Below are 23,246 nucleotides of genomic sequence, written 5' to 3'. Positions count from 1 at the left end.
CTGCAGGTGAGCTTGAAGCTTCCCTCCATCTCGTGCTGGAAACATTGGCCTCACCACACTACTAACACTAGCCATGGCCTCACCACAACCCCACTCGCGCTCCAACACGCCCAGCATTGCCCCCCCAATGCGACGCCCGCTGGAGGAAGACCATGCCCCCGCTGTCTCGTCCCCGCTCAATCCCAATCCAGACCCCAGTGCTCGCGCGCGTCCCAAAGCTCCCCAGCGCGAGCAGCGAGAGAAGCGAGAGACGTTGAAAAAGAGAGAAGCGTCAGCTCATACGCGCGGAAGCACCCCCAACCCCAAGAACAAGCAGGACCCGGCCTCGGCCCCCTCCCCCATGCGCTACTCCATTCCAGAACCCAAGTACGCCGACTATGATCCTCCCAAGGACGGCCTCTTCGCCTCCCATGAACCTCTGCCGATATTTGCCCCCGATGGCATAACGGAACTCAGGAAACCCATCGATCATGCTTGGAATAAGAAGGGCTACAAGTACACGCATTGTGTGGCCGACCCCTACTTTCGACACAAGCAATTCTATCGACAGAGCGATTCTAGGCCTTATGGACCTCGGATGAGCCATGAGGATTCCGACAAGTCATTTCATTTTGACGACAGCGGCACTGTATTCACTACCGAGAAGGGCTGGAGGATGGGGAGGGGGAATGTGGTCGCACGAGAAGGTCGCATGTATTACGAGGTGAAGATTCTAAAAGGTATACCGATCGAAGGACCGCCTCCCGGTGGTGAGACTGTGCCTGGGCCGCACATTCGAATGGGCTGGGCAAGGAGAGAGGCACCCCTCGACGCACCAGTGGGATATGACGGCTATAGCTATGGCATCACCGACTCGAGGTTCGAGACGATACACCGGTCGCGGCCAAACAAGATCTTCAAGCCCCTTCCAAAGGGCGCAAAGAGTAAGCACGCGAAGGCAAGGCCGCCTCATGGCAGGCCGATGCCAGTCGAGCTCATTACCGACCAACATGTCCATGAGGGTGATGTCATTGGCCTGGAGATCCAGCTCCCCTCGCTCTCTCTTCATCGAAAAGTCGTCGAAGGAATCTACAACCCGGCTGTTGATGTTGGCGATGGATTTGATGCCGTCGCCTCTGTCAAAGATCCCCTGAATATCGACAAACCCCTCGACATCATCCGAGACCGCATTCCGGTCCCTTACAAAGGCAACTTTTACTTCGAACAGCTCGACTACACCTGCACCAAATCTGTAGAGGCTTATCATGACCGCGGTCCCGTTCCTAAGATCAATCCCTCTCCAAATCACGAGGATGTCGGTCTGCGATCTCTTCCCAACTCACACGTCAAAGTCTACAAGAACGGAAAGGAGGTCGGTATCGCTTTTGAAAACATCCTCGCTTTTCTACCTCCGGCCAGCGCACCAGCCACGCAACCTGGAGCCCGGCCCGGCTACGACGATGGTATGGTTGGCTACTTCCCCGCTATTTCCGCTTTCAACGGCGGAATCTGCCAAGTCAATTTCGGCCCCGATCTCTGGTGTCCACCAGACGAGATGCTCATCCAGCGCGAGAAGGACACTGAAATGTTTGGCAGTAGCACCTCGGAACCACCAATCTCAGAAGGCAGAAAACTCCGCGCCATCGGCGAACGGTTTAAGGAGCAGATTGCGGAGGATGTGGTGTGGGATATTATTGATGAGGTGGACTTCTTTACCCAAGATGGGGCTTGGGAGTACAAGGGAGATGCGTTGGGTGTCACGGAGGGGAAGTCCACACCCAAGGCTAGGGGCTTTGCGAATCCGGATGATAATTTGGGTGTTGAGGTTGGGAAGAGATATTGAGACGAAATGCTTTGGGATGGACGTCCGACTCCGTGTACAACTGCCACTGTCTAAGGGGTTTGACATCTATCTAATAGCAACCATGTTTGACCATGATCGCTAGCCTTCGAATTCAAGCAGAATCGAAATCAAGTCGGTCTAGCAGCGAAGCATTCCTGTCATTCGTCGAAGATGGCATGACCGCATGGGACTAACAAAAAAGGCAAAGCGTTCTAAGTAAAAAGCAACATTACTGTCCTTGGAAAACTCAACTCGCGCCCTTTCCTCTACATTTCTTTTGCTGATTGAGGTTAATTGTACGTTTGGTGTGCATATCGTTGCAGGAAAATTCCGCATTAGAGTTCTACTAACCCTTAACAGGTAAGGGTGCGGAATTAGGGTACATGTTTTCGACATCGCATCATCCTTCGAATATCACGGCTCCCGCAGACGCCTTCCTCCCACTCTTTGCCTCCTGGACCTTTTGTTCTGTTTTATACCGAATAGATACGAAAGCACTATCTAGAGTCTATTGGTTCTTGTATATTCATTCCCAAGTATTTTATTTATTTTATTTATTTGTATCCTAATTTTGTCCCGCACACAATGGATTCATCGCAATTTCGAGACGCAGCGCATACGGCAATTGAAGATAGTATAGCCCCCTAACCACCCCGAACTTTACCGTTACCTGATATATTGCAGTCATTAAATACTACGACACCATCCAAGATCGTCCCGTCCTCCCATCTGTGTCCCCGGGCTATTTGAAACCCCTCCTCCCAACTTCTCCACCCCAAGAAGGCGAATCATGGCCAGCCATCCAATCCGATATCGACAAATTCATCATGCCAGGCCTAACCCACTGGCAGTCCCCTAAATATATGGCTTTCTTCCCCTGTAACTCTTCGTTCCCAGGGATGTTAGGGGAAATGTATTCGTCTGCTTTTAATGCCGCCGCTTTTAATTGGATATGCTCACCCGCGGTCACGGAACTCGAGACAATTGTTATGGATTGGGTGGCCAAATTAATCGGACTACCGAAAGAGTATCTGAGTGAAGGAGAAGGAGGTGGTATTATTCAGGGGACGGCCAGTGAAGTTGTAGTTACGGCTGTCGTTGCAGCCCGCGAGCGCATTTTACGCGGGAGACTATCCGACATGAAGGACAGCGAGGAGAAATGGGATAAGATAGCTGAAATGCGCGGGAAGCTCGTCGCACTAGGTTCTGAACACGCACATTCGAGTACCCATAAAGCTGCCATCATAGCGGGGACGAGGTATCGCAGTGTCCCAGCACCACGAGCTACGGATTTCGCCGTCACGGGCGCTGCCCTAAGGACAGCGATTGAAGAATGCAAAGCGAAGGGTCTCGAGCCGTTCTACTTCACCGCCACCATTGGTAGCACAGCAACGTGTGCTATCGACGACCTCGAAGGGATTTCAGAAGTTGCAAAGGACTACCCAGACATCTGGATCCACGTCGACGCCGCCTACGCTGGTTCTGCGCTCGTATGTCCGGAGTACCAATATCTCTGCCCCCCTATTCAAAATTTCTCGTCCTTCAACTTCAACCTGCATAAATGGCTACTGGTGAACTTCGACTGCAGCGCTTTTTTCATTAAAAAGAGGAGAGACTTGACTGATACGTTTTCAATAACGCCGAGTTATCTCCGTAATGAGTTCTCCGATAGAGGACTGGTGACGGATTACAGGGATTGGCAGATCCCGCTTGGACGTAGGTTTCGCAGCTTGAAGGTTTGGTTTGTGCTGAGGACGTATGGCGTATCTGGTTTGCGGGCGTTTATAAGAAACCATATCAAGCTGGGGGAATACTTCCACTCCCTCCTCCTAACCCGAACTGATCTCTTCACCGTAATAACAAGCCCGAAATTCGCGCTCACGACATTCATTATCAACCCCCATCCTCGCTATGCTCCCTCTGCGGCAACAACCCTCCCTGGTCCAACCCACGAAGCCTATCTAAACGACTTCACGACGGACGCGGAGGCGCGGTATCAAGCAGAAGTTAACCGGGTTACGAAAGAGGTCTATGAGAGAGTTAATACACAGGGAGAGTTCTTTATTACCGGGACGGTGGTCTGTGGGAATTTTTTGATTAGAGTAGTAAGTGCAACGGAGAATGCGGAGGAGAGGTGGTTGAAGAGGGTTTTTGAGGTGTTGGTGGATGAGGCGGAGAGGGTTGTTGGGGTGAAGGAAGCATAGTCGAAGGCAAATGGGGAGGGGAGGGAAATGGGTAGGCGAGGAAGAGGGAGAAGCAAGATACGGAATAATTGAGATCTAAAAATGAAATTGGCTTGAGGATTACCCAAACGCCTACGAGTCTCGGACAGGCAAATGAAGAGGTGAGTATTTTCTAACAATATGATCCCCTCTCGAGTCTGCTTTTCTTCCTATCCTTACGTTCCGTGACAAGAACTTCTTTCGGTTTTTAGATATTGGTACCGTGAAACCCCACCTAGCTTGGCAATCACGACCTCATATCTGCCTCTCACACGATCCATTTTCCAGCCAACGTTACAGCGATCCACGTGGATCGGCCCGAAACTTGCTTGTCTATATACCAAGCATAGACGCAGAACGTGGCTCCCGTTGTCCAGCCCGACTGCATGATCTGACTCAGGCTTTGTAAAGGCAACTTGTACCACACCATCTTGAACTCACCGTAAGTTACCTAAGAATAGTTCTTTTCGTATTGCGGACTTGATTGTCTTGTTTGAAATTTTGAGTTGCACGAACTCCGTGCACCCTGCATGGCAACCTTGACCCGTCCCACGTATCCCAAACTCAGCTCTTGTATAAATTTTCTCTCCGACTCCCTCAGAATACGAACCGGGTGACTGTAGAAATGCATCATGAGCGAGCTCCGCGTACTAGGCAGTCAAAAAGTGGAGTCCCAGCAGCACCCCTCTCGTCTCCTCCTGGCAAACTCGGCACTCCCCGACGAGTCGACGGTGAATCTGACACCACAAAACTCGCGTTTCATCGATGTGCTAACAGGTGGTCGGGATCCATCACCACACCGCCCAGTAATGCTATTTGCAGCGGAAACTTCTCGTCAATGCCAGACCCCCATGTTAGTGCCTGTGGAAGCAGCATAAGAACCCATCCTTAGTCAAATGTGGATGAATGCTCGCTCCTTCATCTAGGGTATGTGGATTGGGTACAGACGTTGAACACATCTTAAAGGTTTCGCTTCATAATCTATCGTTTCATTGTAATCAGTATTTTCAAAAATGGCGTCTTCGATAGGACTGTTGTCTTTTCGACATATAGTCCATATGCGAGGCCCTCAAGCAAGACTGTCGACTCAACGCATTCCAGCACGTCTTTTTAGTGTGGGTAAGTGTGGTTTGATTGTATCTTCGAGAGCACAACCATCTGCTAAGCTCTGTAGCAGCTACTGCTCTCAGACCTGAGCCGGAAGAGGAAGCTTCTGCAGTCCCTCAGACGTTTCCATACGAGCACTTCTATAGCCGTGTTCTAAAGAAGAAGCATGAGGATGGATCATATCGACAATTCCGTAACATCAATCGTCTTGCTCGAGAGTTCCCTTACGCACATTCTGATAATAAAGAGAAGCGCGTAGATGTGTGGTGCACAAATGACTACGTACGTATTAATCGATTCCTCCATTCGATGGCCTGCATTTCTTACTCCTCCGCAGCTTGGAATGGGCGGGCATCCCAAAGTCCTTCAAGCAATGCATACAGTTCTAGATAAGTATGGTGCTTGTTCTGGCGGCTCGAGAAACATATCTGGTCATAATCAATGGGCCGAGGCGCTGGAAAAGTCAATCCTAAAGCTTCATGCGAAAGAAGCAGCCCTTACCTTTACCTCTGGCTACGTTGCAAACGAGTCGGCTCTGGTTGTTCTTGGGTCCCATCTTCCAGACTGCGTTTTCCTCTCAGACGCCTCCAATCATTCGTCCCTCATTGAAGGCATCCGCAAGTCGACAGCGGCGAAGCTTGTCTGGAAACACAATGACTTATGCGATCTCGAGAGAAAACTTGCGTCGATTCCACTGCAAGTTCCCAAAATTGTAGTGTTCGAGTCAGTCTATTCGATGTGCGGTGAGTCCACGGTATATGAATGGACATATAATCCTGATATAGACTAATAGCACGTAGGTACTGTTGCGCCCATTTCTGAGATTTGTGATCTCGCTGAAAAGTACGGAGCCATAACTTTCCTTGACGAGGTTCATGCCGTGGGACTATACGGCCCTCATGGCGCAGGAGTTGCCGAACATCTCGACTACAAAGCTCATCTCGTAGGCAACATCAAAGGCACAGTAATGGACCGCATAGATATTATCAGCGGTGCGCTTGGGAAAGCATTTGGCACCATGGGCGGCTACATCGCGGGATCTGCAGCCCTGGTCGACATGGTGCGTTCTCAAGCGCGGAGCTTCATCTTTACGACAGCACAACCTCCTGCCGTCATGGCTGGAGCTCGCGCTGCGATCGAGCACTTGTATGAGCATGATGATCTACGCATACAACTCCATAAGAACACGCGGATGGTTAAGGCTGCACTTCGCGAGCATGACCTTCCAGTTCTTCCAAACCAATCCCACATCATCCCACTCATGGTGGGAAACTCTGTTCTTTGCAAAGAGGTTGCCGATATTCTTTTCAACGAGTATGACATCTACGTTCAGCCCATCAACAGCCCTAGCGTGCCAAGGGGCCAAGAGAGACTTCGGATTGCTCCTACGCCGGCACATACGCCGGGCCAGCAAGAACATCTCGTGAAAGCGCTAGTGGAGATATGGCGTAGACTACATCTACCAACACTGAAAGACTGGCAGACTGAAGGACTTTCTCCTCTTTCGGAGGCTTTGAGGAAGGATCATTTAGAGAATGTTTGGATGGACGCACAGCTCGGCCTCTGCAACAGAAAGGCTGGTGAGATTGATGAGGAGCAGCCGAAGGCATTCCGCCCGGAGGAAACAAGATTGGGTTGGCACTAGAATGAGGCTGTGAAGGTTAGCTGAGATTGTCGGTCGAAGAGGCAGCTGGCCTCAGAATTCTGTATTTCGTTTTGGTCGTTTTGGTCGTTTAAATGCATAAAATTAATATTAATTCCATGGACCCTAGACTGCTATAATTAGTAAGTTTTGCTTTCCTTGAATTTCCCTTGTAGCTCTGAGTTTGAAAGCTGGTGTGAAGGCACATCGGTCCTCCCAAACTGTCGGTTGGTGTAACCTACTAACGCATCTCTCTCGTAAGTCTCTCCTAATTCCGGACATATGCGACAAAGGGGATGAAGGCCAAAATACCGAGCGGGGAAGGCACTTGGCGTTGCATCGAAATAACAAAACATGTACATATACGACATAAAATCTTTTTTTAGGGGCGAGATAGACAAACTCGGCATCTGTCCGGGACCTGGTTAGCCGTGTTGTCCAGTCATGTGGAAGAGTCGGTTCGTTGTTCAAAGGAGGCAAAGAGTGGTAAGAATGTGTGTTTGGGCCACCGGTACTGACTATGGGAGTTATTAACGTGGAGTGGGGAGGTCTCCACCATTCAGCTTCTACTAACTTGTATTCCCCGACATGGTTGATGGTGCAAAGCTCGTGTTGAGTGTAGCAGGCGCGGGACTTCTGCGCGGTGCCTCGATTTAATAAGCGATTTTGAGACTTTATAAAGAGCCAAAAGCTCTTTCATCGTCTCTGTAGCTTTCTTTGCAGCATTTCTTAGCTTGTACTGCACCTATTTTTGGTGTTTCAGTAACTATCGAAACACTGGTGTTCTGGTCAAGCATGATAAATTTCCTCTGATTTCCATCGAAACTCTATTCCACAACACAGTTCAAAAAGTGCCCTAAATGCCAGAATCTATAAAGGACAAGTCTGAAGAGGCTGTAACAGCAGGATGTCAAGATGCGCCGGTGGAGGATCCGATCGATAAGTCTATGGATCATGGCCTCATAGCATGGCTACAGGTCCTGGGGAGTTGGATTTTGTTCTGGAATACATGGTAACGTACACTATCCGTCCAAATCCTTTTTTTTGTTTTTTTTGTTTTTAACTAGAAAACTGTCCAACATAGTTTTGGGAGATACTAATCGATAGTAGGGGACTCACGAATTCTTATGGCGTCTTCCAAACTTTCTATCTCAACAATCTCCTACCTTCATCTAACGCTTCTGCGATATCGTGGGTTGGCTCTGTGCAACTTTTCCTGACCATGGTAGTCGGCATACCCGCAGGTGTGCTTCTCGACGCGGGACATCTCCACTTCCTTATCGCCGCAGGAACCCTGTTGGAAATCGCGGGATTGTTCGCCTTGGCGGAATGTTCTAAGTACTGGCAGATATTCCTGGCTCAAGGAATCTGCATGGGAATTGGAAGTGGGTTACTGGGATTGACAAGCGTGGCTGTTATTCCGCTGTATTTCCAACGCCGCAAGATGATCGCCACAGGTATTGCTGCGACTGGAAGTAGTCTCGGTATGCCCCATTATGATTGCTCTGTTATGAGTGCTTAGAGATATAAGCTAACGTGTTACCTGAAGCGGGAATTCTTTACCCCCTTATGATGCGCCGTCTCTTTGTCAAGGTCGGGTTTGCGTGGGCTGTTCGCACACTTGCTTTCTTGATCCTTGGATGTATGGCTATTTGCATGGCAGTCATGCGATTGAGGGATCGACCGAAGCGGAAAGGCCCATTATTCAACATCAAGATGCTCGCCGACAAACCGTACGCCGCATTCGTTGGTGGTAAGTTGAAAAATCTGTCGTTAATAAATCTCTTGGACATCAGAGTGGATTCGAAGGATTCATCAGGAAAAACCAAGTAGCTAATGATTGGCTTAGCATTCACTCTGATGATCGCATCCGCCTACATTCCCTTCTTCTACATTCAAGACTACGCTCTCAAACTCTCTGTCAACGAGGAAATGGCATTCAACTTACTCAGCATCATGAATGCCGCAAGCCTTCTGGGACGCCTTGCACCAAATTGGCTTGCAGACAGGTACGGAGGCGTGCATGTCATGTTTCCTTCAGCTGCTTTGTCCGCTCTAATACTGTTCTTTTTCCGCTTTGTCAACAACCTTGGAGGGCTAGTTGCGATTTCTGTCATATATGGGTTTATTTCCGGAGGCATGATTAGTCTTCCTCCGCCGATTATCGCGAGCTTGACCCCGAACTCAAGGGAGCTGGGCACAAAAATGGGTATGGCATATACGGTGGCGGCATTTGGAGGACTGGTGGGTAATCCGATTGCAGGAGCTGCAAAGAGGGCTTCAAAGGGCTTGAGGAAGTCAGATGTGCAGAATGAGTTTCAGGGCGTTTGGCTGGTGGCGGCGGTGGGGATGGTCATAGCGACTGGTCTGCTTGTTCTGACGAAATATTTGCGGGCTGGTAAGATTTTTGTGAGGACTAAAATTTGAGTTTAGGATAAAATATGCATTGGATGAATTCAAAATCGTGAACTTTGGGTGACGGTTGCGGCGAAGCGAGCAAGGTGTACAGGATTCCCACGACTGTTTTCAGTTTATGCTTCTCAAGTATCCTAACAACATACTGTTCATACCTCGTTCGAGATGCTACCGCCTCAAGTCTTGTTCGACACCTTTACCTTTCTGCCCCGACGAAAGACAGTATCTCTCGAAAAGACTCTGGTCAGCGTTCCTCTTTTCCGGATTGTCATGAAAGGGTATCCATGTCAGTACTGCTAATAGCTAATTATCAAGCCTCATTGGAACTGATTTGCAGCCGCCCGACACGAACTTTACTATTGTGAACGTTCTAAACTCCACAATCGGGGGTAGAATCCGAACGGCTTGAAACGCCGGACTGGGTCCTACAAGAGTGAGTACTTTTCCTTCGTATCTGGCAATGCAAATAGAAACAGAAAAGATGGATACGCTCTCACTAGAATCCTTATCTAGAATGCGGTTAGGTAGATGGGCTCATTTCGGGTACTTCTAATACACCCCGGAAGAAATGGCATACCTTTCGGATTTGTAGTTCCTGAGCTCTCTCTCAGAAACCACGCAATACATTCAGATAGGCCGCTTGCCATCTCGGCCGTCGCACCAAAGCTCTGCCCTCGAATTGGCGACAGGCGCATCCCAGTTTTCTGGTTACCAACCCCACGGAGAAGCTTATTTTAGCGTCAAAGAAACTTCACTCTACTCATATGGAGAAAACCGCCGCATTTGGCGTACCAGGGTCCATCGTGGTCTTGAAATTCGATTGGTAACCTGGTCCAAATAAACTACGGAGATAAATGTGAAAAGCGCAGATTTGAAATCCTGGACTTCAGTATTACTCTTTAGGATGAAGATGTTCCTTAGGGAGCGGCCACGGAAGAAGCCTTAATGATTGAAGGCTGCATGAAATAAGCATGCATTAAATGGACATGGCCTGAACCTGCTCGCTCCGGCCCTGACGGTAGATCCACTAACTGTATTCATCCTCCCTCCCAACCTTGTGTATCCAAGCAAACGGGATGATACTCTTAGAGCTGGGGTCCCTCTCGCATTATATTAATTGACAGCACCAAAGCTGCCTTACCAGGACGATAGTGTTGTAGATAATGCGATACGGCTCCGCACTCGCAACTAGAATCGAATCAAACTGAACCACAGCTCTACAATTAAAACCGCTCACTATTGGATAAAAATTCACATTTCTCCACGTCAAGGACGACAACTAAATTGCATCCCCTAGGCTATCCCACCTAAATCTAAAACCGGCAAATCTACCAAATGCAATTTCGCTCCTCCCAAAGGCTCAAGTCTGATTTCTGTCGTCTTATTCCCTTTGCATTTCCTATTTCCTCCCGTTGGCGGCGCATCCGGAACACCTTTATACATTCCCCACTCAATCTCACACGCTTTGGCTGTAATATACATCGGCGCTGCGCCTGGCGCGAAGATTGGATTGGCTAGGCTGGTGTCAGTGCCATTGACACTGTGAAAAGTTAGAGTGGAGGGATCAATAGCATATGCCCATGTGGATGTTGGTGTTATGATCCAGTCTCTGGATTCGGGTGGTGCATAACCAGACGGGAGGGGCGAGTTGTTGGAATAGCTTTTGGGGGCTAGGGAGGTGTTTGTGCTGGGGATGTTGAGGGCGTAGATGAGAGCGCCGTGGTGAATTGCTACTGTATCATTCGCTCTTTTCTCTTGGACAATGGCTAGGTTACTGATTGCGTACGTCACAATCGTGGAACCTGAGGGAATGGCGATCTTATGGAGGCCGGTGTGGGAGTCCGGCTTGACGGTCGAGGTCGACGAGTTGAGGGAGATGGAGGTGCTGGAGGCTTCGGCCCAGGAAGGGACGCGGACGTAGAAGTCAAATGATTCTCTCGAGGTGATGGTATAGATGAGTGTATTACCGAATGGATATGCTGTCTCGCACTTGACAATCGTGTCCCCAATTGCTGCAACTCCAGGACTCAATAATGCGTGCGCGAGACCCGTTTCGTTAACCTTCACATACGAATTGGACAGGAATTTGGGATACCCTTGCGGATGATTCACCGTACAACATGGGTAGTCTGTTTCAAGCCCGTATGTCTGGCCCCAGTCGTTTACGTTCCAGAACGGCGTTTCTGTAAGGTTCTCAGAGTACGGCTGATTTGGTTGAGAGACATATTGCCTCGCCCACCAATCCGGCGTGAGTTGGACAGGGAAGGCATTGAAGGCAGTTTTCTCACACCTATCTGCATACGAGGAGTCGCCGAGCGCTTGATACAGATAAGATAAGGAGTACATCGTCTCCACTAGTGTGCAAGTTTCGGACCCATAGTACGGCGATAATCCAGCGAGTCTCTCGTCCGCGAGAATAGCCCCGGAAGCCGCGCCATGATACTGGAACGTCCAATCGACCGCATTCTTTGATGTCTGCACAAGCGAGTCGTTATGCGTTACTCTTCGGAAAACAGCGAGAGCTTTGAGGCCCTGGCCGATGTTTACGCCGTGTTCATAGGCGAAGTGAGGTTCAGTGACGGATACTGGGACGGTGTTGAGGTCCTTGGTGATGTAAGTTGCTGTGTTGTACCACTCGGCCCAGTTGAGCGATCCTTGGATTAGGAGATCCATGTTTTCCATGAGTTGGGTCATGTTACCTGTAGGATGCGTTTCATACAGCCATTGAAGGGTTATTAGCATGTCTTGTACGCGGACACGGCCCCTGTAAGCATTCCTTAGCTCTCTTGAAAACCAATTGTGGATGGACCGGTAGAGACGCAAGTTGACTTACCACTGCTCGTCACCCTGCCCAACCTGGTCTCCCTCATGATAGTGATACCCCGTAAAATTGTCCCTCAACATACTATTCATTAGCCCCGAAAACCTCCAAAGCGCACTAACCACCTTCCCCTCATACTCCTTATCCGCCTGTGCCAATTGCATCAGCCCTAGGCAAAACGGCATTCTGCCCCAGAAGTTTCTCTCGGTTCCTTGCTCCGGCCCCAGCCAGCCATCCTCTTGCTGATTGTCTAAGACATAGTCTGCGGCGCTGTGCACCTGATCTAATAAGCGAGAATCGGAGAGCGAGTAAGCGAGCGGTACGAGCCCATTGAACCAGTACGGAAAGCCTTCTCGGAGGGCAGAGTATTCTTGCGTTCCGCCGAGCCAGGTGGAATGTACGACATAGTTGTAGAAGTCGTGTTCGTGGCCGGCGAGGCCGCTGGCTTCGAGGGTTAATTGGTCTTTGAGCCAGCCCAGTGGTGTAATGGAGCCTAGAGGGAGGGGTTGGAAAGTTAAAGGAACCACTGTTGGGTGTTATTTTTGCGTAGAAATCGAGATGGGAAGGAGATGTGAGGGTACGACAAGTTCCAGGTGCACAATGGGGGAACTGATTAGGCAGAAGAAATGTTTACGAATGGATTTGGGAAGACTGTCGAAAGGAGACACTCTTGTGTTGTAATTTATAACATTCAGTCCCGTTGTTGCCCTTAGGTATACATGCCATATGAAGCTTACAGGCAAAGTAAGAGTAGTGGGGATGAGAACGATCAGGATGTGATAGAAATACATGAATCAAGAATATCTAACACCACATCGGGATTTCATCACGAACAGAAATCAAACTCACAAGTCTCATTCATCCTGTTCGTTGCCCCACCTACTCCATTCATAGATCCTACCAAAATCCCGAACCCCAGAGCAATCTGCGCTTCTATTTTCCACCCCATCGTCGTACATACGAACCCAAAGAATCTAGGACGAATCAAGAGGAGGCAAGAGAGAACAAAATTTGCCCGGGTGGAGGTAAAAAGAAGCTTCCTCCCTCCGCCCTGCGATGCCTTTAACAACCCCAGCGTCACCGCCACTCGGACATCTTTCCAATTACAACAGCCTCCACTTCCAATCGCATCCCTTCAAAATCAGGCGTCGAGCCGTTCCCTAGCGTCGATATGCAGGCCGGTAAGCCGGCTATGTAGATGCAGACTGGAGTAGTGTGCCTGGGTTACAGGTTACATGATCCTTGGAGAGTATCATCAACGCAATGACATTAGGGGAAAGCATTGGTGGAATGAAATTAATAGGGTCAATTTCCCTCCTTAGTTCTTGAGTTTAAGTTTGTAGAGTGCGTGACTGGTGAGAGCTAGGTGTTTGGAGCTACTAAGCTACGCGAGTAGATGATAGAAATGACGTTCAAGTATGAATTTGGAGGTGGAGGTGGAGGTGGAGGTGGCTAGGGCGGAATGCTCCGCCACGCCGACAGGGGAGATCATATTCCGAAGGATGCTATTATTAGCTGCACTACATTCTAACTTGAAGTTGGAGATGTAGTTAAAAATCGTAGCAGAGCAAGTGTTCACGTGTTGATCATGAACAAAAGCTTTTTGACATGAGTGGTAGGTAAATATACATTGTAAACCCTGGCCTAGTCATACAGTGACTGAACTTTTCAACTACTCTTCCTTGAGCTGCATTCCGTTATTCCGGAGCCTCATCCTGAGGACTAGGTCGTGATGTGCTGATCCTGGAGACTCGTCGCTGCAAAAAGAAAAAGATATGGATGGCGTACATGATGTAGTATCATGCCAAATTCTGTACCATCCTGTCCTCAGCTTAACCCTAATCTTGTCCAGTTGTGTGCACAACAAGCAAGCTGTAAGTCAGAACCCCAAGTAACGTATATTGAGAAATACTTTCCCTTCCACCATCACTTTCACGGGAACTTAGGCTCGAACTCCGTCGAGTCCATACACCAAATCTCCACATGCTTAACATCCTCTCTCTCAATCCTCCTCATCACCCTTATTGGTCCCATTTTCCTCGCATTCATCGAATTCGCTTGTCCGTCTGGAATATTCGCCTGTGACCCTTTCGGTGGAAACACGACACCTCCTAATTTAAAAGTGTATTTATCGCCTAGACCAAAATATCGAAGATTTTTGTACTCAGGTCTCCAGAGCTCGGTAGCAAGCGCGAATTGATGCATTTCGAACTCTATGCTATCTAGCTTTTCTGCTAGGTCGGAGCCCGGTCGAATGAGAACTCGCAATGCCCACAGCTTGGGCACGAGAGAGAGGCATTGGCGGAGGAAACCGAGAGGTGGGACGCCGGAAGAGAACCCGAGTTGTTCGAGGTCTGGGCAGCTTTGGCAGAGTTTGAGGAGAGCGCCGTCGCTTAGCTGCCAATTGTCTAACAGTAGAAGATGACGCATTGTTCGGTGATTTGATGCTATTATTGCAAGATAGTCACCAGCCAGACTCTTGCATTGGTGTTCGGTAAATGGCGCACCATTTGTGCTCGTACAATTTGATGGCGTGCTAACAGATGGCGTTGTTGGTGTTGCTGCTGTACTACTTCCTCTCGATGTTTTCCGCCGGCTAAGAAGGTACAGCCGTTCCAGGCCATGAAACTTTGCCAGCATGGTCACATGCTCCTTATCGACGATGTCCCCTCTCATCATCTTCAGCCGCTCAGGAATCTTATGGTTACTGTTCACTCTCCAAGTATCATCCAGAAACACAGTCATGGGGTCTGACGAGCCCATACAATTGATGACCGTGATCTCCTCCCCTGATGAAGCATCCAAGCAATTCTCGAATCCTTCGCCAGTATTCCGTGCGTAAAGATTATACAATGCGAGTCGCTTCGCGGGAACTGCGTAGCGCGCGGCAAGGCACCGCCCGAAGTAGTTCATGAGGTTGACGGATTCTTCTCCGCTTTCGCGCATGCGGGGACTCCAGTGTAGCATAAGGTTCTCGAGTTTCTTAGAGGTAAGGAGGAGCAGCGAAATGTCGTCGGGATAGCAGAGGGGATCCATATCGTACACAATGAGGGTTTTGAGATTAGGGAGCGGAGGTATGAGCGCGGTAGGTCGCGGGATTCGTTTTGTTTGGCAGCGGAGTGTGAGAGATGTCAGAGATGGCTTCGTCATAATGCCTTGATAGATGGTCTGCATCGGCTTCGTGTTCAGCTCCCAACTTCACACTGTCAGCATCTCCACATCTCTAGACACATAGTGCGTGCAACGTACGCGAATGTCTGGAGGTTTTTCATCTTGTCTAGCGCGGCGCGCATTGCGACTTGTAGCATCATGCTGTTATCCGGCACGCGACCTTTCGAGTAATCCTCTATATCATGTTCCCTCCAGTCCCCTATCACTCTGAATGTCTGCACGTAGTCTGTGAACGTTCTCGACACCAGCGTGTTAAGTCCCATCGCAAACGGACTCCCGTTGCCGTAGCCCTCTGGCCTGCCGTTGACATATCGTATCTCCGAGTAGGAGCGTAAGGTAACCTCTTCGTATAGGCGAGGCAAAGTCATATAATAAAACAGTCTCGAAGTTCTCGTTATTCTCGCAAGATCGGCTACATTGTCAAGCTACACGTCACGAATCAACCATGAATCAAGTTATAAGCGCGACTCCATTTTGGCGGGGAGACATACATGAGAGAGGATCAACGCGATTAAATGTAGAGGCAACTCACTGCCCTGTCCCACATTCGCATGGGACCGTGCAGGCGATGTTAGCCATCCGTGATGAGGTGCGGTAATGGGCGTGCGTCTCTGGATATCTAGGAAGGGATTGGGGTTCGTAGGCATGGCAGCAGGATCGCGACGGGAGTCGCGTCTCTCGCCAGCAGTCTCGAATTGCCTGAATCTGCGGGTTATAGGCATGAAAAGACTTTCACCCCATACCAAAGGGTTATGGCTCGTCTGTAGGGTTCAATACCCCAAACTTCAGGCTCCTAACTTCGTGAGCGTTGTGTCATCAATCAGCCATCGCGAAACCTCCGACTCTCCGATGGCCGTCCTTGGAAAGCCTTAGAAAAGCCGTGAAAACTGGCTTCCGCCGCTCGTTGTCCGCAGCTGATCTGCCCCAGGTTCATGCACCACCACCCTGGTTTGGGCATGGCGGGTTCTTACTACGCATTGGTAGCCTATCACAATCAATTCTGTGCGAAGTTCAAAGTTCAATGATGTGCCACACCGTATTCCCGTATCCCACCGGGGTATTAATCCCCGTGGAATGTGGAAAGTCTGCAAGTTACGCCCTCAGAGTCCCAACTAAGCCATTCTGATCCGTTCTCGAAACATTCTGCTCAAGCACGAATCAGTGTGTGGGAAGGTATCCAAGCAGAACCTCGTAAAATCTAACCAAGCCCTTTCACGAGACAACCCAACCGTAGGTGTCTTCCTGGTAGGCCTCTAGCAATTGTGTACAGGACTACTAAGCCTCAAAGCTGCTGCAACTTCCTCCAATGTTCAATTAACGTGGTGTCTTCCTTGCCTGTTCGAGTCTGTTAACCATAGCAATGTTTCCCTGGCTCCTGAAAAACCACGGCTTCTTTTGTTGCGAATTGTTCTCTCCAATATACGTCTCCCCAGGGTACTGGAATGGGATTTCAAGCGTCTTTTCGAACACGCTGATCGGAGGCACCTCGCTTGGGCCTAATTTGAGATCCTCGAGTGAATCGTCAAGAACAGGTACCAAAATGCCGCACTCCCAATTCCGAACCTCAAGTTTGTCTCCTCGCTGCAAAGGCATCCCGGTATTCCCCCATTCTTCCCCTTCTTTCCTCTGAGCCTTAGCCAGCTTCTGGGCTCCCCACGCCGACTCGGTGAGATTCGCAGAGCCAATGTAAGCCCACGCAAAGGGTGTATTTTCCTTTCCGCGGCGTCCTCGTGCTAGGAGGATCTTGTTGTGAGAGAGGACTCCTGGTTTCGTGGATTTATAGTCGCGCATGGACAGGACCGGAAACGCAGAAGAGGAGAAATGGTTCTCATTTAGCGTGTTGGTACCGCCGCACGCCACTCCACCTGTGCTGTTCTCCACAGTGGCCTGACTCGGGAAGTAGAAACGAAATTGGGAAAGGATGGAATCATTAGGAATGTTGTGGTCTTTGAATGGGGGTAGCCCGCAAGCGGAGATATACAGTTTCTTCAAGAACTCTAAGTTCAGAGCTCCCACGGAAGACGTAGCATAGTCCAGTTGAATTTGTGAGACTTCACCCAGGTTTAACCTATGAAGTGACATGGAAAGACCAGGAAGCCCAGTCCAATGCGCACCCGCACTGGCATGTCGTCCGCCTCTGTGCAAGGTTAGCTGGCAGTCTTCATGCTAGTATCTGGGAAGGTGGGCTGGTCATCTTGGCTGTGGGCTAGGAATCGGTGCCGAGTGGATGGCTCCCACATCCGCATGAAAACACTTACATGGAATGGATAAAGGCCAAGTGGCTAGTTTGGGAGAAGTCGAATTTCAGTACGCCTTCCACTGCGTTCTTCGAGGTCTCTCCAAGTTTTTGGGCCTCCAGGTAGTAGAGTAGCTCTTTCCCAAACCATGTCAAATCTTCCCTTGCCCCTGCTTTGCCATCCGGAAATCGTGGCAAGTCAATTAAGAAGACTGAATTTTCCATGACTGCAGCTTGTTCCATCTGTTTGGTGCGTACATTGAGGTTCGTTTCTCCCCAATCAAACTTGTTGAGGTTTGCAGTCGGCAGGACAATTCTAAGGTGTGTGTCGTGAAATAGTAGCATCAGCTTGCTATGCATGTTCTGAATCGGGCTGGCCATAGGCGGAAAGTGCATCTTGAGGTTTGGAACACTTTGCTCAGCTGCATCGCGTCGCCATTGCTCTTGCAGGTCTTTGCCTTTAGCGTTCATAATCCAGATCTGCTTGACCTTTACCGGATCGAGTTTGGAGAATATCCAATCAACATCCCAGTCGAATGCGCTGAGGACGGCAATGTTGAGGGTTGGGGCTTGGAGCACTTCTTCAATCTTGATGTCGTTGGTTCGTTTGTGTTTGAAGGCCCATGTCCGCTTGATCACTCCACGAGGGTATTGAATAGGCGGATGTCCTGGTGCGCTCGACTCTGTCGGGTTCTCTAGTGTTGAGTTTGAACCGACTTCTTGTTTCGCTGCCTTTGATGGGGCACCTGGAGAAACAGATCGCTTTCTCTTTCCGAGCCTTGCAAGCCTCTCTTGCTCCATTGCTTTCCGATCTATTCCATGCCAGCTAGAGTATGAATTAGCATGCACAATAGTGACTGATAAAAGACCTAAATAGACGACTGAGTGGGAGGTTCCCTCTCCACGAGGCTGCGGAAGACTCACCCTTGTAGCACCGAAGATGTAGGCTTGGAATTCTGATTTGGAAGTGGAGTGGAGTTGATCTCTGGCACACTCTCTTCAAGGGATAAGGCAATAGCTCTCCGCATATCTTCATCAAACGAAGCCTCCGAGTTTGGCATAGGTTCGGAAGGGTTGCTGGTAGATGAAGGTGCGGGAGGTTTCGACTCTTCCAAGGACATTGCAATAGCCTGTCGAAGTTCCTCGTCATCATTATCGGAAGACGCCATCTGGGCTGCATGTAGAAGCGCTGATGGTCGGAGACTGTTTCCGCGCGTTCGTTGGAGAGACGACGAACACCAACCGCGCTTTCGCGTCTGCACGTGTTTTGAACAATTGGTGGCTTGGCGTCCCAAACAGGCCAAGCTGACACTCTCAATTCTCTACCCTCACTCGATGTAGGTGAGGTTACGAATACAGCATGCAGGATGGAAGACATCATTCACTTAACTATTCTCTTAAAAAGCGCAACGTGCTTGTTATATCTCGGATTTAAACCGTTATCAAAAGTCATTTTACGCTCCAGGCTTGGTGACTGATTTTGATGCCACTACTAGAGCACCTTAAAACCACCCTCTGTCTCGCCCCTTATCTTTCGCCCATCCTTAAGAATTATTTCAGACCCCTTGACTTTCTTCAGCACAACTAGATAGGCCAGATCAGCGAGGATCCATGTCATCCATAAACATACGGAGAAGCGACTCATGAAATATCCGTGAGCCTCTGACCAAACATAATAGCAATAGCCATAATATATGACCTGCCCACTTAGACTACCAAAAAAACGTGCCATCCAGATCATGTACGAGGCACCCCCACTGTGTCCACGCACGATTAGTTGAGCGAGTAGCATCGCCGAAAGCAAAACCTGAGCCACAACCGACGTCCAGTATCCAAGCTCCGTAGTATCTGGCCCTACTACGCCTCTGAATATCTTGCCATCTTTTGGGTTGATCGGGTTTGCCAGGTCAACCCACCAAGACGAGAAAGCCCAGAGAGCCCAACAAATCCAGAGCACAGACCCGAGCAGTATCTTCCCAATGTGTCGACCAACAACAGGCGCGTGTCTCCACTCGTTGGCGCCGTATTCCACCATTGTATACGCAAGCCCTATGTCTAAGACCATCCAGCAGGCGAAAACAGATTTTTCTAGGCTAGTCTCGGAGATGTAGATCGTGAACATGATCTCCCAAGCAAAGTTAAAGGCGAGGGCGGCGAGAGGCATTGAATAGGTTCGATCACGTAGTGACTGTCGGATCATAAGAACGTAGGTCACAGTCCATAGGCAGCCACCAATAGCGAGGAGGACCGTACATGTTGCGTGGTATGCAGAAGGCACATGAGGAGGCGGGATATCGTTGGATCCCATGGCGGTGTGCGTAGTGGAGAATTGAGGTTCGGGCGGTAGGCGACAGAACAGGTGCGAGAGATGTAATATGATCCTCTCAGTCAGTATTGGAGCTCCGGTCTTCTTGGCCAGGGTTGTGGGCTTCCTGAACGAGATCCCTTAACGGTCGCAGCGAGATTGCGTACATTTGGAACGGCAAATTCTAAACAAATTTAAATATCGATACAGTCAGCAGGTACGAATATAGTACGTTATTTTAGCGCGTGTGGCGCGGACTTCCTAGAACTGTTGATTCTGATCATTCTTTGGCCCCGAGGTCTCGAAATTCACGAGCCTTGCAGTTATGTAATCAGTCACGTGTACTTTATGCACCCGCTGTCTTTTCACAGCGCAGAGCTTGTGTTCTTCATTCACAGCAACAAAGGTTACTAATACACAAATAGCAGTACAGTCAAACCCCGCCAAGCTAATCACCTGCCAAGCTGATAACCTTAATATTGCAATAATTTTTTTGTGCCTTAATTATCCCCCTATACAAATTAATTAATACCTCACCCCCTAATATATTAGCTGCAAAACACTAAAATATTGCCTTACTAAAATTAACAAGTAATAGCTTGCAGGATTATAAAAGAACAGCGTAGAGCTCTTAGAAGCTAGTACAAGAGTTAAACACCTTAACTATGCTATAAGGACTGTATACAGTAGTTCTTATAGCAGTATAACTATAAAATTAGTTAGTTAACAGTCTCTAAGTTACTAAGCAGCATGTTTAATAATATTAACTAACTTAATCTCTCTTAGCAGCTTTTATTAGCAGTGTAATGTATAACTAGTAATTAGCTAATCTTTAACTTAATACTCTTCTAGTAGTTCTAGTTAATAGAAGCTTGCAGAGCCTATATTACTAGCAACCTACTTTTTAAGAAAGCATGTAAGATCTAGCTATAAATTAACAAGTATTAACATCTACCTCCTCTAAAGTTTAGCTAGGGCTGGCTATATTAGTTCTAGCAGCGCTTTAATATTAAGTTTTAATAGTGCTACAGTAAGGCTAGATCTGTAGACAATACTGCAGCAAAGAAAGTAATAAAATTAGTTTAAATAATTTATAGCAAGTATGCTAAAAAGGATATATATAATATAAATAAGATAAAGTTATTTTAGAGAAATACACTAGCAAAAAAGCTATTAACCTAGCCTTTACCTAGAGTTAAAAAGTTAAAGTTAAGAATTACTGTAGTATGCTGTACTAATGTAACTAGCTTTTATTAGCTATCTTTATAGCTTATTAGCTATGCTAAGCAGCCTTAACCTCTCTGTAGTATTAATCTCTAAGCGCTTAATATATATTAGCGTGTAAATAAGGCATAGATAAACTTAACACTTATAGCTAAGTAGTTAATATATTTTTATAGCAGTGTTACAGCTTAGCTAATTCTTCTTCTTATAAATAACTTTAAGGCTTATATTTAAGGCTTATAGTAGGCTTCTTTACTATCTTATATCTATGTTGCCTTTTTTTTACTAAATATAACAAGCCTATATTAACTTTTTAATTAAGGGATTATTTAGAATTTAAAGACCTACTATAAAAAATACTAGCTTTAATTTATAGTAAAGAAGTATAAGGCTAGCTACAACCTTCTATTAATAATTACACTTTAAAACACGCTTTAATAGCTGCGCATTACTTAGATAAATAATATATTAAGCTTAATAATATATAATTGCTTCTACTGCAGTACAGTTATCCTACTACAGGTACTGCAGCTACCCCTCTAGCTAGAACTAGACCTCTTAGGCCTATACAATTGTACGCAGGAGGCTAGCTAGATATAGAATATAATAAGCCTTAGTAACTTCCTTAATCTAATTAATAAAGACACTAATATTAGGAAGGAAGATTAAATGCTTAAGGATATAGTTACAGAGCATAATAATAGTGTTAATACTAAGAAGGCTTAAGCTAAAGATAAGAGTAAGATTATACTTCTACCTATAACTTATTAAGTAATTTAGGCTATCTAGTTACTCCTATAATACTAACAACACTAAGAGACAGTAATTAATACAGACATCTGCTAACTTAAGCGCCTAGAGAGGCAATATTAAGCCTACAAGGCTTAACATTAGCGCTAACAAACACTAGATAGTTGGCTTATATAATTAAATTATTGCTAAGACACATCTTGGCAACCCTAGTAAGCCGATACCCTTAGTAAGGCGATTGAATTGACGTGGCTGGATTCCTATCGGCTTGGCGGGGTTTGACTGTAATATTGGATAATTAATGTAAACCCTGCAAAACGACTCAAGCAGAAGTTCCTAGCGCCAAATCGATCCGGACTCAGGTTTTAGTGGCAACCTCCGCTTTAGAATGTTACACTAAAAGAACGTGGCTCCCATTGGATTCTGGTCCAGAGCGCCCGCCTCCTACTCGGAGCTGTGATGTCGCCGTTACGATAAATCCCATATGCTCGGTCCAAAATGCTCGGTTTCTCCCAATAGTATCCAATCTTGCCAATGGGGCTGTCCGGCTCATCTTTTAACTCTCCCATCCTTTCGCATAGGGTTTCGACACCGACCCTTGCTATATATTTACTCTTCTGGCGAATCTCTTGGATTTCTGGTGTCATGGCCGGATCCGGTGGGGAGCATAGAATCATACCTTGCATTTTCCGATAGTACACGAAGAATTGGCGCATTGAATATGGATATGGGCTTCTCATTCTCGATCCAAGAAAGTACTCAGCTCGACTAAGAGCCCCAATCGTATGCTTTAGCGCTGTTTCGGGTTCCCCGTTAGCTTTGAGCAGATGTTGGTGAACACACTCGAGGTCTCGTGCTTCCCATACTAGTAGAACCGCAAGCAGGTAATCGCGATATGTGCCGACGGTACAATCATCGAGCTCACACTCAGCAAGGCCAAATCGGATGTTCTGATATTCTAAAAATTGGCGGAGGTAACTTAGGAAGATGGGGCTCTGGAAACTATCCAAGACACTCGATCGAGCCCACTGACCATAGTGCCATGAGGTGGGGGCTCCAACACCGACGCGGTACATGAAAACCGTAAGATCTCGTGCCATACAGCTCCGGTGTAGATGAGTGGGGTCACTAGGGGGAACATTGGAGGCTTTTAGAACAGACGGTATTAGGTGAGAGTGTTTGTTCATGAAGCTCCAGCAAGTACTGAGGCCGATCTCATCCAATTCCGATGGAGGAGCCGTCACGATGAATTCTACGGGGGAAATACGTAGGAGATGGCCCACGATTTCGGGGCTGGCTTCCGCTTGCAAGCCTTGGTCATTATTGTTGGATTCTTTGGGTGGTGTCTCAAGAGGGACTTCTAAATCTAACAGGACGCTCATTTTGGTCTTTAATGAATTTTAAGTGCTTCAGCTTTATTGCATGGCGTTTGGAAGTGCCTTGGCTTGGTTTGGCGAGCAAGTGCGGTGTGCCGGCGGTGTTGTGTGGGTATGCTGTGTGGAAATTGTGTTTTGATTTCGTGTGTGTAGGG

At 48.0% G+C, this 23,246-nt stretch overlaps 8 protein-coding genes across 8 annotated transcripts; 4 read left to right on the top strand and 4 right to left on the bottom strand.

Moving 5' to 3' along the window:
- The first annotated feature begins 7 nt into the window (after positions 1-7).
- On the top strand, positions 8-1,982 carry BDR25DRAFT_100347 (Ash2-trithorax family protein). The gene has a single exon (XM_033683429.1). It carries the CDS (start codon positions 74-76, stop codon positions 1,820-1,822), a length of 1,749 nt encoding a protein of 582 aa, XP_033552001.1. The 5' UTR covers positions 8-73; the 3' UTR covers positions 1,823-1,982.
- BDR25DRAFT_391447 (dopa decarboxylase-like protein) lies at positions 1,926-4,047 on the top strand. Its single transcript, XM_033698151.1, has 3 exons — positions 1,926-2,118; positions 2,183-2,456; positions 2,507-4,047. The coding sequence occupies exons 2-3, from the start codon at positions 2,408-2,410 to the stop codon at positions 4,024-4,026; spliced, it is 1,569 nt and encodes a 522-aa protein (XP_033552000.1). The 5' UTR covers positions 1,926-2,118; positions 2,183-2,407; the 3' UTR covers positions 4,027-4,047.
- A 984-nt stretch (positions 4,048-5,031) lies between these two features.
- Positions 5,032-6,796, top strand: BDR25DRAFT_382001 (5-aminolevulinate synthase; the record flags this gene model as incomplete). The annotated part of the gene is made up of 4 exons (XM_033697745.1): positions 5,032-5,163; positions 5,222-5,433; positions 5,489-5,894; positions 5,952-6,796. Exons 1-4 carry the CDS (start codon positions 5,058-5,060, stop codon positions 6,794-6,796), a joined length of 1,569 nt encoding a protein of 522 aa, XP_033551999.1. The 5' UTR covers positions 5,032-5,057.
- An 857-nt stretch (positions 6,797-7,653) lies between these two features.
- On the top strand, positions 7,654-9,220 carry BDR25DRAFT_322498 (MFS general substrate transporter; the record flags this gene model as incomplete). Its single annotated transcript, XM_033692040.1, has 4 exons — positions 7,654-7,805; positions 7,904-8,277; positions 8,343-8,546; positions 8,643-9,220. The coding sequence occupies 4 exons, from the start codon at positions 7,654-7,656 to the stop codon at positions 9,218-9,220; spliced, it is 1,308 nt and encodes a 435-aa protein (XP_033551998.1).
- A 1,281-nt stretch (positions 9,221-10,501) lies between these two features.
- Positions 10,502-13,054, bottom strand: BDR25DRAFT_381996 (uncharacterized protein; the record flags this gene model as incomplete). The annotated part of the gene is made up of 3 exons (XM_033697744.1): positions 12,879-13,054; positions 12,042-12,555; positions 10,502-11,972 (listed from the first exon to the last, which is right to left on the bottom strand). Exons 1-3 carry the CDS (start codon positions 12,976-12,978, stop codon positions 10,502-10,504), a joined length of 2,085 nt encoding a protein of 694 aa, XP_033551997.1. The 5' UTR covers positions 12,979-13,054.
- Positions 13,055-13,961: 907 nt separating this feature from the next.
- BDR25DRAFT_213858 (uncharacterized protein) lies at positions 13,962-15,847 on the bottom strand (the record flags this gene model as incomplete). The annotated part of the gene is made up of 3 exons (XM_033684766.1): positions 13,962-15,225; positions 15,279-15,625; positions 15,692-15,847. 3 exons carry the CDS (start codon positions 15,845-15,847, stop codon positions 13,962-13,964), a joined length of 1,767 nt encoding a protein of 588 aa, XP_033551996.1.
- A 646-nt stretch (positions 15,848-16,493) lies between these two features.
- Positions 16,494-19,925, bottom strand: BDR25DRAFT_331741 (phospholipase D/nuclease). Its single transcript, XM_033692671.1, has 4 exons — positions 18,949-19,925; positions 18,361-18,625; positions 17,459-18,262; positions 16,494-17,337 (listed from the first exon to the last, which is right to left on the bottom strand). The coding sequence occupies exons 1-4, from the start codon at positions 19,742-19,744 to the stop codon at positions 16,515-16,517; spliced, it is 2,688 nt and encodes an 895-aa protein (XP_033551995.1). The 5' UTR covers positions 19,745-19,925; the 3' UTR covers positions 16,494-16,514.
- A 2,173-nt stretch (positions 19,926-22,098) lies between these two features.
- On the bottom strand, positions 22,099-23,097 carry BDR25DRAFT_310597 (uncharacterized protein; the record flags this gene model as incomplete). The annotated part of the gene is made up of 1 exon (XM_033691164.1): positions 22,099-23,097. One exon carries the CDS (start codon positions 23,095-23,097, stop codon positions 22,099-22,101), a length of 999 nt encoding a protein of 332 aa, XP_033551994.1.
- Between the last annotated feature and the right edge of the window lie 149 nt (positions 23,098-23,246).

This window comes from Lindgomyces ingoldianus (assembly GCF_010093535.1).
Source record: "Lindgomyces ingoldianus strain ATCC 200398 unplaced genomic scaffold BDR25scaffold_5, whole genome shotgun sequence".
Classification (NCBI taxonomy): Eukaryota; Fungi; Ascomycota; class Dothideomycetes; order Pleosporales; family Lindgomycetaceae; genus Lindgomyces; species Lindgomyces ingoldianus.
This window is presented reverse-complemented; position numbering and strand designations above follow the sequence as displayed.